This window comes from Maylandia zebra, linkage group LG19 (genome assembly GCF_041146795.1).
Source record: "Maylandia zebra isolate NMK-2024a linkage group LG19, Mzebra_GT3a, whole genome shotgun sequence".
Classification (NCBI taxonomy): Eukaryota; Metazoa; Chordata; class Actinopteri; order Cichliformes; family Cichlidae; genus Maylandia; species Maylandia zebra.
The window spans coordinates 8,828,867-8,845,934 of NC_135185.1; the positions used below are offsets into that span (position 1 = coordinate 8,828,867).

General features: G+C 45.2%; 1 protein-coding gene across 2 annotated transcripts; it reads left to right on the forward strand.

Moving 5' to 3' along the window:
- The first annotated feature begins 220 nt into the window (after positions 1-220).
- On the forward strand, positions 221-5,445 carry rcor1 (REST corepressor 1). 2 transcript variants are annotated; one of them, XM_004569877.6, is made up of 13 exons: positions 221-821; positions 919-978; positions 1,587-1,667; positions 1,768-1,820; positions 2,438-2,599; positions 2,842-2,960; positions 3,034-3,112; positions 3,204-3,254; positions 3,353-3,499; positions 3,756-3,833; positions 4,184-4,241; positions 4,457-4,704; positions 4,958-5,445. In XM_004569877.6, the coding sequence occupies exons 1-13, from the start codon at positions 659-661 to the stop codon at positions 5,000-5,002; spliced, it is 1,344 nt and encodes a 447-aa protein (XP_004569934.1). In that variant the 5' UTR covers positions 221-658; the 3' UTR covers positions 5,003-5,445. The 2 variants fall into 2 exon arrangements, with proteins under 2 accessions (XP_004569934.1, XP_004569935.1); XM_004569878.4 differs by lacking the exons at positions 221-821; positions 919-978 and adding an exon at positions 1,000-1,381.
- Positions 5,446-17,068: the final 11,623 nt, after the last annotated feature.

Below are 17,068 nucleotides of genomic sequence, written 5' to 3' on the forward strand. Positions count from 1 at the left end.
AATCTCCGTGGTAACGAGTTTAATTATCCCACGGGATATTATTGATCAATCTGTGATTTGCTGTGAATGTTTAATTTAAACATCTGACTGATTGCAGGGTGCTTGCGGAAATCGACCGCGATCATTAAAAACTGATCAATACTGCCCAGAGTACTGCTCGGTGATCTTTCGGTTATGGGTCAGCTGTGCAGAATATTGATCAGTGATCAGGGCTGTTCCGGATGTCCTGTGATGGCAGCTCTCTCTCTCTCTCTTTCTCTCACACACACACACACACACACACCGAGCCGCCTGCACGCGCCTCTCTGATCGCTCTCGTTGGTTTGTATCAGCTGATCGGAGCGGGTTCGGCTCTGGGTCCGGCTCCGGGTCGGGATCCCTGTACGGTTCCGATCTGATCCGGCTTCGTCTAGTTTGGGCTCTTTGTTCCGGAACTTTTCGGACTCTTCGGTGAGCTGTTAGCCGTTAGCCTCTCCTAGCTGCAGCGGATCGATTCTTTCCTCGGAACCTTCCACAGCACAGTTCCTGTTTCAACCCGAACCGTTCCCCGGCTGCCCGGCCCGGACTCTCGCTCTGCTCCGGGCCGACAGGCGGCTCGGTTCGGTTAGTGGAGCGGCTGAGCTAACAAGCTAACAGTTAGCCTGAGCTAGCTGCTAGTATGCCCGCGATGCTGGAGAGGAACCCAGAGGCTTCGGGCAAGAGGAGAGGCCGAGCCCCGGGAGGAGGGCCCGTCGGCGGAAAGAGTCTGTCCGGTAATGGACCCAGTACCAACAGCTGCTGGGAAGAAGGAAGTTCAGGCTCGAGCAGCGACGACGAGCATGGTGGGTAGCCTCGATCATCGCCGCCGCTGCTGAGACTAATCTGAGTACTGTACTGAGTACTGTGTGTGTGTGTGTGTGTGTGTGTGTGTGCGCGCAGGTGGAGGAGGGATGCGGGTCGGACCGCAGTACCAGGCCGTGGTTCCCGACTTTGACCCGGGTAAGATTGCGGCTGGCTCGGGAGCCTCGCAGCGGAGTAGTAGCCTCGAACAATACCAGCTGTAAAGTTCGCGGCGCTGGTTCCGGTCCCCGCGTGCCGGTTCCACCTCCACATGTGTGTCCGGCTCTGGTTCTGGGTTCGTTTGTGTTTCAGGAGCTTTTGTTTCCTTAGCAGAAGCAGCTCGATGCTCCTCCTCACAGTCAGAACATTCAACTTTAGTCACAAACTTCACACACCGACAATATTCAATAATCAGATAACAGTCATCAATAATCGCTGCAGAATCTGACCAGATTCCTGAAAACTGGTCACAGCAACAGCTCTGAGTTAAACTTCATGTTGATCCTCACAGTGATGCTGAGTCTGAACCCTTCTTCACACAACCACCTGAAAAGTCGTACAGGTGAGCAGCTCTGCCTGCACAGGTGTGGCTGGTGGCTCTGAAGGAGCTGCTCCATTTTCAAAGTTAGTTTATTGATAAACTTCTGATCAGCTCCAGCGTTCTACCAGCACCGTTACAGCATGAATCCCTCATCGAGTTATTGAATGTGATGTGAGAACCATTCTAATTAATTAATAATCTCATTAACGTGTGTGTGTGATTCCAGATGTAGCCCGGGCGGCTCATCTCCGGGAGAACCTGGGGATGTTGGTTTGGATCCCCAACAGCTGCCTGAATCAAACACAGTGTAAGAAATGGCTCATTGACCTGAGAACATGGTGCACTGATGAGAGTCTGATGGCGTTTTGTGGGTGTTTTTTTTTTTTGTTTTTTTTTCTCTGTTGCAGTGGACGAGTACATCGCCATCGCCAAAGAGAAGCATGGCTACAACATGGAGCAGGTAATTGTTCACAACTTGGTCACTTTTTTTATTTTAATTCCTCTTGTGCCGCCATATTTAGACGTTGGTTCACGCTGCCATCCTCAGTCAGTAACAGGTGTACTTATGAACACAGTGTTATTTTGGAGGTTCAGTCGCTGCTAATCATGTGGTGCTGCCCCTTTCTCTCTCCTCTTTGGCTTCCTGCTCCTTCTCCACGTTGGACTGCAGTTGGTGAGGGGCTTGGAGAAAAAAACGTATAAATTACATCTTTAACAGGGCGCCTGCTTTAGCAGCGAACATGTGACTATCTGAGCATGTGCACAAACCGATGTCACACTCAGTGACCCGAGTGTCGGATCTGCTTTTCTTTGTTAATTCAAAGTGCTCTGCAGAACTTTGCTTCACTTTCAGGATGGTAAAATAAAGTTCAAGTTCTCTCAGGAATATCAGACAGGTGGACCTGAAGTTCCTGTGTTTTTAAACTCACTGCCTTCACGCCACTATCACATGTTCAGCTGTTAGAGGGCCCGAACACACAGGAAGTGCTCAGCGTTTGCAGGGACCGTATAGATCATCACACCAAATGTCCTTCAGTATTTACAATGTCCACATTTTACCTGTCTCACCTGTCACAGGCGCTGGGCATGCTCTTCTGGCACAAACACAACATCGAGAAGTCTCTAGCCGACCTGCCAAACTTCACTCCGTTCCCCGATGAGTGGACGGTGGAGGACCGCGTGTTGTTCGAGCAGGCCTTCAGCTTCCACGGGAAGAGCTTCCACCGCATTCAGCAGATGGTACCAGTGCTCCCAGTCCTAGTCTCTCTCTGTGACCAGTGCTCCCAGTCATTTTCCCCCCTTTGACCAGTGCTCTCAGTCGTAGTCTCCCTCTGTGAGCAGTGCTCTCAGTCGTAGTCTCCCTCTGTGACCAGTGCTCGCAGTCGTAGTCTCCCTCTGTGACCAGTGCTCGCAGTCCTAGTCTCCCTCTGTGACCAGTGCTCCCAGTTTGACCAGTAGCTCCTTGTTGTGTCTGTCTGTAGTTACCTGATAAGTCGATGCCCAGCCTGGTTCGGTTTTATTACTCTTGGAAGAAGAGTCGCAGTAAAACCAGCCTGATGGACCGCCAGACTCGGAAACACAAACGAGAGCGAGACGACAGGTGAGCAGATACCTGCGCAGGTGTGGGTGCTACCCGATTGGCCGATGAGTGTAAATATAAATGTCTGTTTCAGTGACGATGAAGTCGAGGACGGTAATGGAAATCCTCCGAGTGACTCTGAGTTGGACGTAAATAAAGAAGACAAGAAGGAGGTACAAAGTTCAGTGTTTACTTGTTTGTTTGTTTGTTTGCTTGTTTGTTTACCTGTTTGTTGCTGTTGTTTACCCGTGTGACTCTTTTCAGGTGAGCTCAGGTTCAGAGAGGTCAGAGGTGAAACCAGTTTCTGGTCTGAAGGTAAGAACACCTTAGCAACCCTCAGACCGTAGCCTGTATGTTCGTACCTGTCTGTTAGATGGGTGACGGCGGCTGCCTCTCTCTCTGTTCACCTGCAGACAGGTGGGAAGGCGTCCCAGCGGATGAAGAAGCGCCCCCCCAGAGGGATGTTTCTGAACCATCAGGACGTTGTTTCTCTGTCGTCCTCAACGCCTCAGGGACTCATCAGACAGCTCGACTCGCAGCTCGTCTCCATCAAGAGACAGGTGAGTCCATGGTCACAGAAACGCTAGAACGGGGAGGTGCAACCATCGCCAGAAATCTACAGAGGGACTGAAAATAGTCAGAGGGCTGGTCAGGTAATGGCGTTTATCGCCAATACAAACAAACCTAACCTAAACAAAAGGTCACCTGTACGAGCTGCAACAGGTAAACTGCTTCACGCCTGATCATCTGCACAGCGTGGATACCTGCACTCACCTTGATCACATTCCTGTTTCTGAGCCTCAGTCTCTGTTTCAGATTCAGACCATCAAACAGACCAACAGCGTGCTGAAGGAGAAACTCAGCTCGGGGCTGGACGAGTTAAGGCTGCCCGAGGTAACCGCGGCAACGCGATAACACAGCAACATGCCAGCGCAATACAGCAACATGGCAGCGCAATACAGCAACGCAGTACAGTAACACATAACCGCAATATAGAAATACACAAATGCAGTTCAAAAACACACAAATGCAGTACAGCACAGTGAGTGTATCCTCACTGATTTTTCTCTGTGATTTCGACGATCGATTCAGATCACTTTATTCAAACTAATAAAGTCACTGAGCGCGCTCACTGAGCATCGAAATCACAGAGAAAATCAGTGAGGATACACTCACAGCAACTGAAAGAGCGCGCTCTTTCAGTTGCTGGTGTTCCTGGATGCTAATGTTTCTTTATGTTTCAGGTGAACCAGAAGTTCAATAACCGTTGGACCACAGAGGAGCAGCTGCTCGCCGTCCAAGGTAACACCTGAAACAAGTCACCTGACAGATGTTCTCATCTTTTTAAAGCATCTGTTTATCAGTGTCAGGGTTGATTGATCAGACATGTAAAATCATAACTGGATAACCTATCAAGGTGCGGACATGTGAACTCGAGCCTTCTATGAAGGCTGCTGTCAGACTTCTCAGTCAGTGATTGGTCGATGACTGTCTCCCTCCCGTCCAATCCTACACAGCCATCAGGAAGTATGGGCGGGACTTCCAAGCCATCTCAGATGTGATTGGTAACAAGTCGGTGGTGCAGGTGAAGAACTTCCTAGTAAACTACAGACGCAGGTTTAACCTGGACGAGGTGCTGCAGGAGTGGGAGGCGGAGCACGGCATGGAGGTGGGGGCAGGAGCGAGCGAGGACGACAGGATGGAGGAGAAGATGGAGGTGTGTCCCACTGAGGAGGATGAGGTCACCGCCAAGCAGACCAAGGAGGTGAGGACACAAATCCCAGCATGCTTGGCAGCACACATACCTGTCTGGGTCATGTGACCTCCGTTTTTTACGGTTCCCGTGTCAGCTCATGCTACTCATGTGACTGATTTTGGTCTCAGTGGATGTGATGATTTTAGAGGCATTAAGGAAGTTGTACTAATGACACTGCATGACTCCAATTACATACACCTGGCCACATCTGCACTCACCTGCTCAGGTGGGACAGTCTCACTGTGTTTTTCTTCTCCTACAGGATTCATCCTCTCCACTGAATGCCAACAAGCCTTTGGCCTCCTGAGACCTTCTGGCCCTTCCTCTTTAGATTCAGGGCTCCGCCCCTCCAGTTTCAGGCCCCGCCCCACAGGCTTTATAATGTAATTTTTTTTATTGTATAATGTGTTTCTCTTTAATTTTCTCCGTTTTTAGATCAGGTGTGGGGTTTGTTTTATTAACCTGTCATTTACTGCTCGCTCTGGACCAATCAGACCCGTCAGTCCAAATGGGCGGAGCTTTTGTTCCTTATTTTCTGCTTTTCATGCTTTTTTTTGGGTTGTTTTTTGTTTTTATTACTTCCTGTTTGGTGTGTTGGGGATAGGGTGTCAGACTGAAGCAGCCATGTTGGATGACCTTGTTCAGGAAGGAGGTGTGTCCTAACCTGATGGCATCTTTTTTGGGTTTTTTTTTTTTTCTATTATTTTAGGACTTTTTAGAAAGACAATAAAACCAAAGTTGATCAGTAAAGTAATTTGTATGTTTTCTTCTTTGAGACCAAACTGAGTCCTCAGGTGATTTAAGAGAAGTGGCGCCCCCTGCTGTCTGTGTTTGTGTGCTACAGAGACAGACTGACCAGCTGTGTCTACTGATGGAAAATGAGCCAAATAGAAACGAGTCACCATAATAAGTCACAGCAGTCTCCTCAGACAGTGGAAACACTGAGGTTTCTTTTCATTATTATTGTAACAGCAGATCATAAAACATCTCAGGACGCAGAGTTAATTTTCATTAATCTGCAGCATCATAAATGAGTTTTCTAAAATAATCTCAGGATTTAAATCGGCGCGTGTGCCTGAGCCAGTCTGCTCTGCAGCTCAGTGGGGCAGACACAAACTCTATTTATCTGTAAATTAAATCAGAAACTACACTTTAATCATTTTCCTTTTCTTGGTTCAGGCTGCTGCTCTTAAAGCTCACATGGAAATTAAAATAAACACTGCAGCTTTTGTACTGCGTTGCTGTATTGCGGTTATGTGTTACTGTACTCACACTTTGCAAAACTCTGTGATGGGCCAGTTCTGGTCCCCGGGCCTTGTGTTCAATGTTCCCTCTAAGTGGCGCGTGTGCGCAATTGCGCACTGCTGGCACGGTCTCTGCGCACAGAAAATCTGTGTTGCGCACAAAAAAATAAATCTAACCTGAATTGAAATTAAAATTAATACGTTCACAATTCTGTTCTTCAGTGTGAGTCAGTGAGTGACTGGCTGCTCCCGTATGGGATCAGAACGATGCCACCTTATTCCATAGTCCAGCCAATGATGCGATTCACATTCGTATATACGCAGCTAATCAACGTGGTTGTCAGGCTATGACAGCATCCTTATGTGCCGACACCGGTGTTTTAGCGAGCAAAGCGGCTGATGTGGAGTGAAGCCACGTTAATGACAACGTGTACAACCATTGGAGATGTGAGCAGGACAGACGGAACAATTGACAGAAAAGTGTGGACTTTATACCAGTTTTTAAATTGTGTTGATCGGCCACGTAAAACCAGAGTTATGATAAAAATATCTGCAATGTTTGGTTTTCTTCCTGAATACTGTCGTTGTTTATATTTACTGCGGGAGGAAACGGTAAAAATGGCGTTTTTATAAAAATTGCGACGTTTAGCACAAATCTTGTGTAGTTAGTGTGTAGTGTAGTCAATAGTTTTGTTGTGTGTGTCAGAACAATGAGGCGACTGCTGAATGTTACAGGTGTTACAGCAGTGATACATCTGCTGTTGTCAGGCCTGCAGGTATCAGGCTGTTGTTCTCCTTCATCCCATAGTGGACAGAAATTATTTTTTGGAGTGGCACAAATAATTTGTGTGGCATCAGATCAGATGCAGAACAGCTGATTGTTCTGTAAATAGTTTGAAATGTTTATTTAAAAAGCGCCTTGGCTGCATTTTTAGGTAAACAGCTGCAAAAAACTTTGTTTGCATAACTCAGTTACTTTTTTGAAGAAGTAACTACAGTGGCTTGCAAAAGTATTCGGCCCCCTTGAACTTTCCCACATTTTGTCACATTACAGCCAAAATCAATTTTATTGGAATTCCACGTGAAAGACCAACACAAAGTGGTGCACACGTGAGAAGTGGAACAAAAATCATACATGATTCCAAACATTTTTTACAAATAAATAACTGCAAAGTGGAGTGTGCGTAATTATTCAGCCCCCTGAGTCAATACTTTGTAGAACCACCTTTTGCTGCAGTTACAGCTGCCAGTCTTTTAGGGTCTGTCTCTACCAGCTTTGCACATCTACAGACTGAAATCTTTGTTCATTCTTCTTTGCAAAAAAACTCCAGCTCAGTCAGATTAGATGGACAGTGTTTGTGAACAGCAGTTTTCAGATCTTGCCACAGATTTTCGATTGGATTTAGATCTGGACTTTGACTGGGCCAGTCTAACACATGGATATGTTTTGTTTTAAACCATTCCATTGTTGCCCTGGCTTTATGTTTAGGGTCGTTGTCCTGCTGGAAGGTGAGCTCTGTCCCAGTCTCAAGTCTTTTGCAGACTCCAAGAGGTTTTCTTCCAAGACTGCCCTGTATTTGGCTCCATCCATCTTCCCATCAACTCTGACCAACTTCCCTGTCCCTGCTGAAGAGAAGCACCCCCAGAGCATGATGCTGCCACCCCCATATCTGACAGTGGGGATGGTGTGTTCAGAGTCATGTGCAGTGTTAGTTTTCTGCCACACATAGCGTTTTGCATTATGGCCAAAAAGTTCCATTTTGGTCTCATCTGACCAGAGCAGCTTCTTCCACATGTTTGCTGTGTCCCCCACATGGCTTGTGGCAAACTGCAAATGGGACTTCTTATGGTTTGCTGTTAACAGTAGGGCTGCCACGATTCGTCGACTAGTCATGATTACGTCGACTATCAAAATCGTCGACGACTGATTTAACAGTCGACGTGTCGTTTGAAGCTTTGTAAGATCCCAAAAGACGCAGGAATAAGCAGTAGGTTTTAAGAGTGTAATAACGGACTGAAACAGAAGATGGTAGCACTGCATGTACAAGGATGCCAGCTGCCATTAAACCCCGAAGAAGAAGCTGTGTCCCAGAATTCATAGCGCGGCCCTGCTCAGTTTCCAACAATGGCGGCAGCTAGTTAGTTTTAATGTTACTCTTATTATTCTTTCTGGGTCACAAAATAAACGTTTAACATATGTTCAGGCGAGAATGTAGCTGTGTAAACCTCAAATACCTGCTCAGTTTATCAAGACACCACATATTTTCAAAAGCGCTCCGACCTTTTCAGAGACGTCTGTTACCCACTAGCTTGATAGTGAGCCGGGGCAAGGCTCACTAGAGCCGTGAGAACACCGGACTCCCGGCTAATCGTTTTCAAACCCACCGCAGTCTTTCACTACTCAGGTTAAACATGATATATAAGATAAAACTTTATTAATCCCTCGGGTGGGTTCCTCTGGGAAATTCGGTTTCCAAAAGCACAGCACCGACAGAAGTTACAGAGTTACAGAATATTATATATATATATATACACACACATATATAAATACAGAGACAAATATAAATAAAATATATGAAGGGGATAAATAGAATAAATAGGAATAAAAATAAAAATACAAGTGAATTGCACATTTCAAGTATTGAGGTCTATTGCACCATTGACTATTAACAAAAGTATTGCACTAAAGGTATTGCACAGTGAAGTGAAGAGGCACTACAGCTTAGTTGTTCCCCCCTCCTTTGTCCTCCTGTTTCCCCTCCCTCTCCCCTCCAGAGAGGAGTTAAACAGTTTGATGGCGTGTGGGACAAAGGATTTTTTAAGTCTGTTAGTTCTTGTCTTGGGGAGAAGAAACCTGTCACTGAACAGACTCTTCTGGTTGTTTATGGCCGTGTGCAGAGGATGCCCAGCATTGTCCATAATGTCCAGCAGTTTCTTTAATGTCCTTTTCTCTGCCACTGTCACCAGAGTGTCCAGCTTCATGCCGACCACAGAGCTAGCCTTCCTGATCAATTTCTCCAGCCTGGATGAGTCCCTCTTTGCTGTGCTGCTCCCCCAGCACACCACAGCATAGAAAAGTACTCCAGCAACCACTGACTGGTAAAACATCCTCAGGAGCTTCCTGCAGATGTTAAAAGACCTCAGCCTCCTGAGAAAGTACAGTCGGCTTTGGGATTTTTTATACAGGTGCTCTGTGTTGCATGACCAGTCCAGTTTATTGTCCACCCACAGCCCGAGGTACTTGTACTTGTTGACCACCTCCACCTCCTCCCCCTCTATCTGAACCGGCAGTGGACCTTCTCTGGACCTCCCGAAGTCCACAACCAGTTCCTTAGTCTTTGAGGTGTTGAGTTGCAGGTGGTTTGTGTGACTCCATGCGACAAAGTCCCTCACCAGACTTCTGTACTCGTCTTCCTGATCATCCCAGATACACCCCATGATGGCTGTGTCATGTGCAAACTTCTGAATATGGCATAATTCAGAGTTGTAGCAGAAGTCAGAGGTGTACAGGGTGAAGAGAAGAGGGGACAGCACAGTTCCCTGTGGTGCTCCTGTGCTGCTGACCACAGTGTCCGACGTGATGTCCTTCAGCCTGACGTACTGTGGTCTGTCGGTGAGGTAGTCGGAGATCCAAGCCACCAGGCAGGGGTCCACCTCCATCCTGTTCAGTTTTTCCTGAAGCATACAGGGCCGGATGGTATTAAAGGCACTGGAAAAGTCAAGAAACAGGATCTTGACCGTGCCTTTTCCCCCATCCAGGTGTGAGTGGGCTCTGTGTAGGAGGTACAGGATGGCATCCTCCACTCCGACACCCGCCTTGTATGCAAACTGTAGTGAGTCCTCGGCATGTTGTACCTGTGGTCGGAGGAGGTTGAGGAAGAGCCGCTCTAGAGTCTTCATAAGATGTGACGTCAGTGCCACCGGTCGGAAGTCATTCAGCTCATTGGGCCGGTTCCTTTTGGGGACCGGGACGATGCAGGATGTCTTCCATAGGGCGGGCACTCTCTCCAGTCGCAGACTGAGGTTGAAGACTCGTTGTAGCGGCTCCCCAAGTTCAGCAGCACACGCCTTTAGCATCCTAGGACACACCTTGTCTGGGCCTGCTGCCTTTCTGGGGCGAAGCTTCCTCAGTTGTCTCCTGACCTGATCCACTGTGACACGGGGAGATGTTTGGGAGGAGGGGAGGGGGGGAGATGTCTTGCTGCTGAGAGAGGGATTCGAGGAGGGGGGTGTCTTAGTGTCAGGAAGGGGGGGAAGCGAGGGAGGTAGGAGAGTGGGGAGAGGACTCTGTAGTAAAGGTGAGGGTGGGGGGGTTGTGGGCTGGTCAAACCTGTTGAAGAAGTTGTTGAGTTCGTTTGCCTTCTCCACAGTCCCCCCCACTGTGCTTTTCTTGGTGTTGTGGCCTGTGATGGTTTTCACACCATTCCAGACCTCCCTCATATTGTTCCTCTCCAACTTCTGCTCCACCTTCCTCCTGTAGGTGTCCTTTGCTTCCCTCAGGCAGCGTTTCACCTCCTGCTGTGCTGCTTTCATCTCCTCCTTCACTTTGCTCCTGAAAGCCTTCTTCTTCATGTTGAGGACAGCTTTGACTTCCTGTGTTACCCACGGTTTGTTATTAGGATAACACCGTACCGTCTTAGCAGGGGCGACCGTGTCCACACAAAAGTTGAGGTAGTCTGTAAGACTATGTCTTCACCATGTGGGCTCAGAAGCACATCCCAGTCTGTGGTGTCATAGCAGTCTCTGAGAGCATCCTCCTTTTCTGGGGTCCATCTCCGGATGGAGCGCGTTGTGACAGGCTGCCTTTGGACGAGGGGTGTGTATTGTGGCTGTAGGTAAACCAGGTTGTGGTCTGACTTCCCTAGTGGGGGGTGGCTCTGTATGCATCTCTCACATTGGCATACAGTAGGTCAATTGTCCTGTTGCTCCTTGTGGGACAATTCACAAACTGGTGAAAAGCAGCCAGAGTAGAATCCAGTGTGGCATGATTAAAGTCTCCAGATATAATAATGAAAGCCTCGGGGTTTAAGTCACTTAGATAACTTAAAATGTTATTGTTTGTCTTTTTTCAGTGTTTTATTTGTTCCTGAGTAAATCGGTTTGGCTGAGGTTAAAGTTATAGCTTTTACACAGCTGAATAAACGTCAAGCAGACAGCTGATTATCAGAAGTGTGAGATGCTCCAGAATTTACTCCGGTGTCCTGTTATATTTTAGATAGCAAGGAGTTTATTAAACTTCACCAAAACAATCTGCAAATTTCATTAAAATTTAATAAACTATCATCTTGTCTTTATTTTTAGTTAGCACATACCTTAAACACTTAAAGCTGTAAGCTAATGATAGCTATATAAGAGCAGATGCTGCTGGTGCAATAAGCTGTAGTTTTACGTCCAATGGATGATGATCTGATTAGTCGACTAATCGCAAAAATAATCGGTGACTAGTCGACTATCAAAATAATCGTTTGTGGCAGCCCTAGTTAACAATGGCTTTCTTCTTGCCACTCTTCCATAAAGGCCAAATTTGTGCAGTGCACGACTAATAGTTGTCCTATGGACAGATTCCCCCACCTGAGCTGTAGATCTCTACAGCTCGTCCAGAGTCACCATGGGCCTCTTGGCTGCATTTCTGATCAGCGTTCTCCTTGTTCGGCCTGTGAGTTTAGGTGGACGGCCTTGTCTTGGTAGGTTTACAGTTGTGCCATACTCCTTCCATTTCTGAATGATGGCTTGAACAGTGCTCCGTGGGATGTTCAAGGCTTGGGAAATCTTATTGTAGCCTAAGCATGCTTTAAAATTTTCAATAACTTTATCCCTGACCTGTCTGGTGTGTTCTTTGGACTTCATGGTGTTGTTCCTCCTAGAGCAGGGTGATATGACCAAAAATATTTATCACGATATATATTTGAAAATTTGCGATAACGATATAATTGACACTAGACAAAATACTTTACAACTCCACAACTTTATTAGTGCAAAAAACCCCATCAATGTATTTTCACTTAAACAAGTAGCTGTTTTTTATGTGCATTAAAGTTATATAAAAATGTAACAGTGCAAATTCCTTGCTGACAGTTTAACCAAAAGGCATTTCCAGTGGAAACTGGCCGACATATCCTCAGCATAACCATGTATACTGTGTGAATTTTCTGAAGAAACTGCAGTGTAAATGCTTGAATCTGAATGTATGCACTGAAATGAATTAATGACTGAATATTAAGCTAAAAATGTTGAATGAGCTGGAAAATACAGAGTACCTGGAAACAAAAGTGCAGAACTTTTGAAAGTTGATGTTCACAAAGAAGAAGTTGGAAAATAGCTGAAAATGTTTAAAATGTAAATTAGAAAAACCTAAGAAATGAGAAAAGGAAATTTATCTGAATGAATATTAAAATGTCATATTCTTTGAATCACTGAATGACTAAAATGTGGTCCCTCCACTTGGATCCACACAGTTTTATAGGTTTACATCTCTGAGCTTTGAAAGACACGGTGTTGGAAAGAGAACAACGATGGCAACGTTTTGAGGGTAAAATGATGGCTGTAGAGCAAACACTGTGGACACAGCAGCAGTTGAAAGAGAAGTGCTTAAGATGAATCTTGGCAGAGTGAGAGAGAGCTCGTTAAGCAGGCAGGTGTGAGCCTAGTTGCTATAGTGACTGCACCCAATGGCTCCATACACACGCACACAGACATGCACCTCACTCTGCTGCTTAAAATGAACAGAAAACTCTGCCCAAAACAAATCGTTCCCAAATGAAAAGTACAAGTCGTATTGACAAAATTATTTCACGGTGTGCACCAGCAATGTCCAGTCTACCAAATTCTCAGTTTTCATGCTTGTGGAGTTCGGGGCGATCGTGGCTCAAGAGTTGGGAGTTTGCCTGGTAATCGGAAGGTTGCCGGTTCGAGCCCCAGCTCGGACAGTCTCGGTCGTTGTGTCCTTGGGCAAGACACTTCACCTACCACCTACTGGTGTGGGCCAGAAGGGCCGATGGCGCGATATGGCAGCCTCACTTCTGTCAGTCTGCCCCAGGGCGGCTGTGGCTACAACTGTAGCTGCCTCCACCAGTGTGTGAATGGGTGGATGACTGGGTGTGTAAAGCGCCTTGGGGTCCCTAGGGGGAAAGAGTAAAAGCGCTATACAAATACAGGCCATTTACCATTTATTATATGGACGTGGTGACAGTGTAAAGACAGCCTGTGCTTCTGATTTTCAGACAAAGTTTCTGAGCCCTTTTAACATTAGAGTCTATGGAAGAGTTGGAGGGAGAAGGCTGTGCATTGGTGACATTTATGAAAGAACCATAACACCTATTACAATAATAAACACATTGGATGAAAGAAGACAGCAATGGCTATGTTTTGAGGGTAAAATCATACCTGTAGAGCAAACGCTGCGGACACAGCAGCAGTTTTAAGAAAAGATTTTACGATTAATTCCCCCCTCCTCTCACTCTAGCAGTTGAGCTGTCTCACTCTAGCCCCAACATTCCGTCCCATACACACCCATTATAAACTCTGAAACGGCTGAAAAAAAGCATGAAACTTAAACTGGAACTGAAGAAAAAGTATAATAGATATTGAAAAGATAAATACAAGTTGAATAGTCTTGGCTTCGTTTTAAAGTTTGAATGGAGGCCCTACGTCAATGTATGTGGAAGTAGATACAGTTTAAAGAGGAGTAAGTTGAATGAAAATTTAAAGGGTCTCTCCATTGGGAAATTTTTGTTGAAAAAAGTTGAATAACTTTAAAAATATAAATGAGAAAAATACAAGCACACATGTCCAAAAGAAGAGGAATCTAACGGTGTTTGAATGGTTTTTCTAAGTTGAACGGTTTTGAAGGAGATAGTCCAAAAAATGTACGGAATGTGAAAAAATAATAATAAAGAATAGAAGAACAATACTGTGAATGCTTTTCAAGCATTCACACTAAATATCCACAAAACTTAAAGAGGTTACACACACACAATACGGTAATATTATGTTGAAGCACAGTACGTATCACTCCGCGAGGCTCCTGCCTACGATAGCCGTAATGCTCCGACAATCCATCAAGTGGTGCGGCTTCGTAGCTTAGCAAAGTCGTACTAAAGCATTTGACAGATTTTCGAGCGCCGTGTACATAAAATCGTTTCGAGGTCAGTAAACACAACCAGAGTTCATACATAAGGCACACGGGATTATAAGGGGCACTGTCGACTTTCAGAAAAATCAAAGGATTGATTTTAAGTGTGCCGTATTTTCCAAACAACACGGTAATAACGACGGCTCGCTAGCATGCTCTACCAAAAATAGTGCTTTGTTGTGTATCTGACGGACGAAAGCTAAACCAGTTCCACACCACTGAAGTTGCAGCACTTTTACAAACCAGGTGCACTCTATTTAGTCATTAGCACTCATCAGGCAATGTCTATGGGCAACTGACTGCACTCAGACCAAAGGGGGCTGAATAATTACGCACACCCCACTTTGCAGTTATTTATTAGTAAAAAATGTTTGGAATCATGTATGATTTTCATTCCACTTCTCACGTGTACACCACGTTGTGTTGGTCGTTCACGTGGAATTCCAATGAAATTGATTCATGTTTGTGGCTGTAATGTGACAAAATGTGGGAAAGTTCAAGGGGGCCGAATACTTTTGCAAGCCACTGTATGTAATTAATTGCTGTCCTACCATGGAAGCACAGCATGAGTAGAGGTCTCTTTTTTTCCTCTTGTACTTTCCCATTGTAGTGTACATTTCGGTAACGCTACCGCTCTCCAACTTGTATTCCCATGTAATGTCTGTGTTGTGTGTGTAAGGTCGGGGGGGGGGGGGGTCCCATTTCACTGCAGGGCAACCTGCATGTGACGAATAAAGCTTTGATTGATTGATTGAATTGCCAGCAGTATTGGTCATTATTTACTGTATTTGGCAGACAGAGAGTTACAGACTCTCTCCCAGACCTCAGACTCATAATACAAGTCAGAGCTTTATAGAAGAAGAAAAAAGAAGAAAAAATAAAGTTGTGTTTTTAAAATTAGAGTTCAAGTTATTTTTACTTCCAATAGTGTTAACATGCTACAGGTCATGAACAAGATTTTTTTTTTTTTTTTCATTGTAAGTGGGCTAAAGCAGTTAATTAAAAGTAGTGTAACATAAATATAAATGCTGTATTTTGATTATTTTTAAACCATGTAACTTGGATGGATTTGATGCTGGCGTGACCACAGTGCACATGTCTGCTGTTGCTCACAGTGGTCCAAGGGACGCTCAGGGAGTTTGTGTGCTCGCTCAGACACGTGAAACATTAGAGGAAACATTGCTTGTGTTTGACACCAAACCTCAGTTAATTATTTCACCATTGTTGAAGAAAACTGTCTGAGGCGGGATGGATCCATGCTTTCAAACTCTGACCTTACCATCTGAATGTCGCAGCAGAAATTGAGACTCATCAGACCAGAAAAGGTTTTTCCATCTTCTGAGCCAGCGTTGTAGTTTCTGTCAAACTGCAGAAGGACCAAAGAGCTTCAACACCAAAGCAGAAGAACTGATTTATGACAACCAACCAGATGAGGAAAATGACCATCAGACAGCAGGACAAGGCTCATCTTAGATATCCTTTAAAGACACCTTATAATAAAGATATATGGTATATGGTAAATGGTAAATGGCCAGAACTAAATCATCCATACGTTTGGAAACATGTTATTTTGGACTGGAAAATAAAAGCTTCTTGATTTAATTTGAAGCTTTATTTGAAATTTTACTTTTCTATTCGCACATTACTTTTGGTCTAAATACTATCACTTTAATTTATATCACCCGATATTTTATTTCATTTTATTCTGACAGTCCAAGTGAGTAATGTTAAAAATACATGAGAGTCTTTTCAAATTCATATGTCTCCTGGGTCATTATTTTAATTTGCTGTGGGGCGATATTCACAGGTGGGCAGACCTGAGCAGGAGAGGTCCTGGAGCCTAGAATAGGAGCTATGTCCACAGGAAGGACAGATGAGAGTTACTGACAGAATCGCTGAATAATCAACTAATCAAAGAAGGATTGGCAGATCAGTCGACCACCAAAATAATCTTTAGTTGCAGTCTCACTATAATTAGAATTAGTAGATGCAATCAATAAGTAGAATTCATAAAACAGAATCTGTAAATATAGCATGTAAAATACAAAATGTGAAATAGAATCGGTAAAATCAGTAAGACGTTTTGACTCTAATATTTTCCAGCACTGACTGCTGACAGTTCAACAGCTTAATAAGAGATCTTTTTTAAGCCATACAGCAGGAGCTGTGAAGAACAGACAAACTGTGGAGACGATTTTCTTTCAGTGGAAACAGTTTGAATGATTTTCCAAAACTGGCTTTACTCTAAAAACACACATTTGTACGCGTGTGTACAAATATGAACAGTATTAACAGAAAAATATATAAATGAAATGAAATGGGGGGTGGGGCTGTGTTATCGGTGCATGTGTGAGTTCAGGGTGGTTGTGGCCTTTGTGAAGAAAATGTTCTTGAGTCTGTGGGTCTTTGTGCTGATGCACCTGCAGCGCTTCCCTGAGGGAAGCAGGCTGAACAGGTTAAAACCAGGGTGGGAGCTGTCCTTGATGATGTTTGTTGCTCTGCTGAGGCAGCGGGAGGAATAAATGTCCATCAGGGAGGGGAGAGGGCAGCCAATGATGTTCTGTGCTGACTTGACTACACTCTGAAGCCTCACTCTGTCTGCCTTAGTGCAGCTGCTGTCATACAGTATGTTAGCAGGCTCTCAATGGACGAGTGGTAGAAGGTCAGCAGCAGGTTGGAGTTCAGCTTGTACCTCCTGAGGACCCTCAGGATTCGTCTGACATTGTGCTCCATTACAGTGAGTTGAGTGGTGCAGGAACCAGGTGAGGATGAGGATGGGAGCAGGGCTGAAGCAGATGAGTGCTGCTGTTTTGGTGTTTCAAAGCAGGTGAAGAAGCCGTTTATTTCCTCTGCCAGCTGCACACTCAGGTTTTCTGCTTTCACAGTGTAGCCGCTGTGGTGTATTGTCTTGTATGCCCTGCCACACCTCCCGTGTGTTGTTGCTGGACAGCTGGGACTCGATGTTTATTTTGTGGTCTGTCTCGGCTTTTTAAATTCC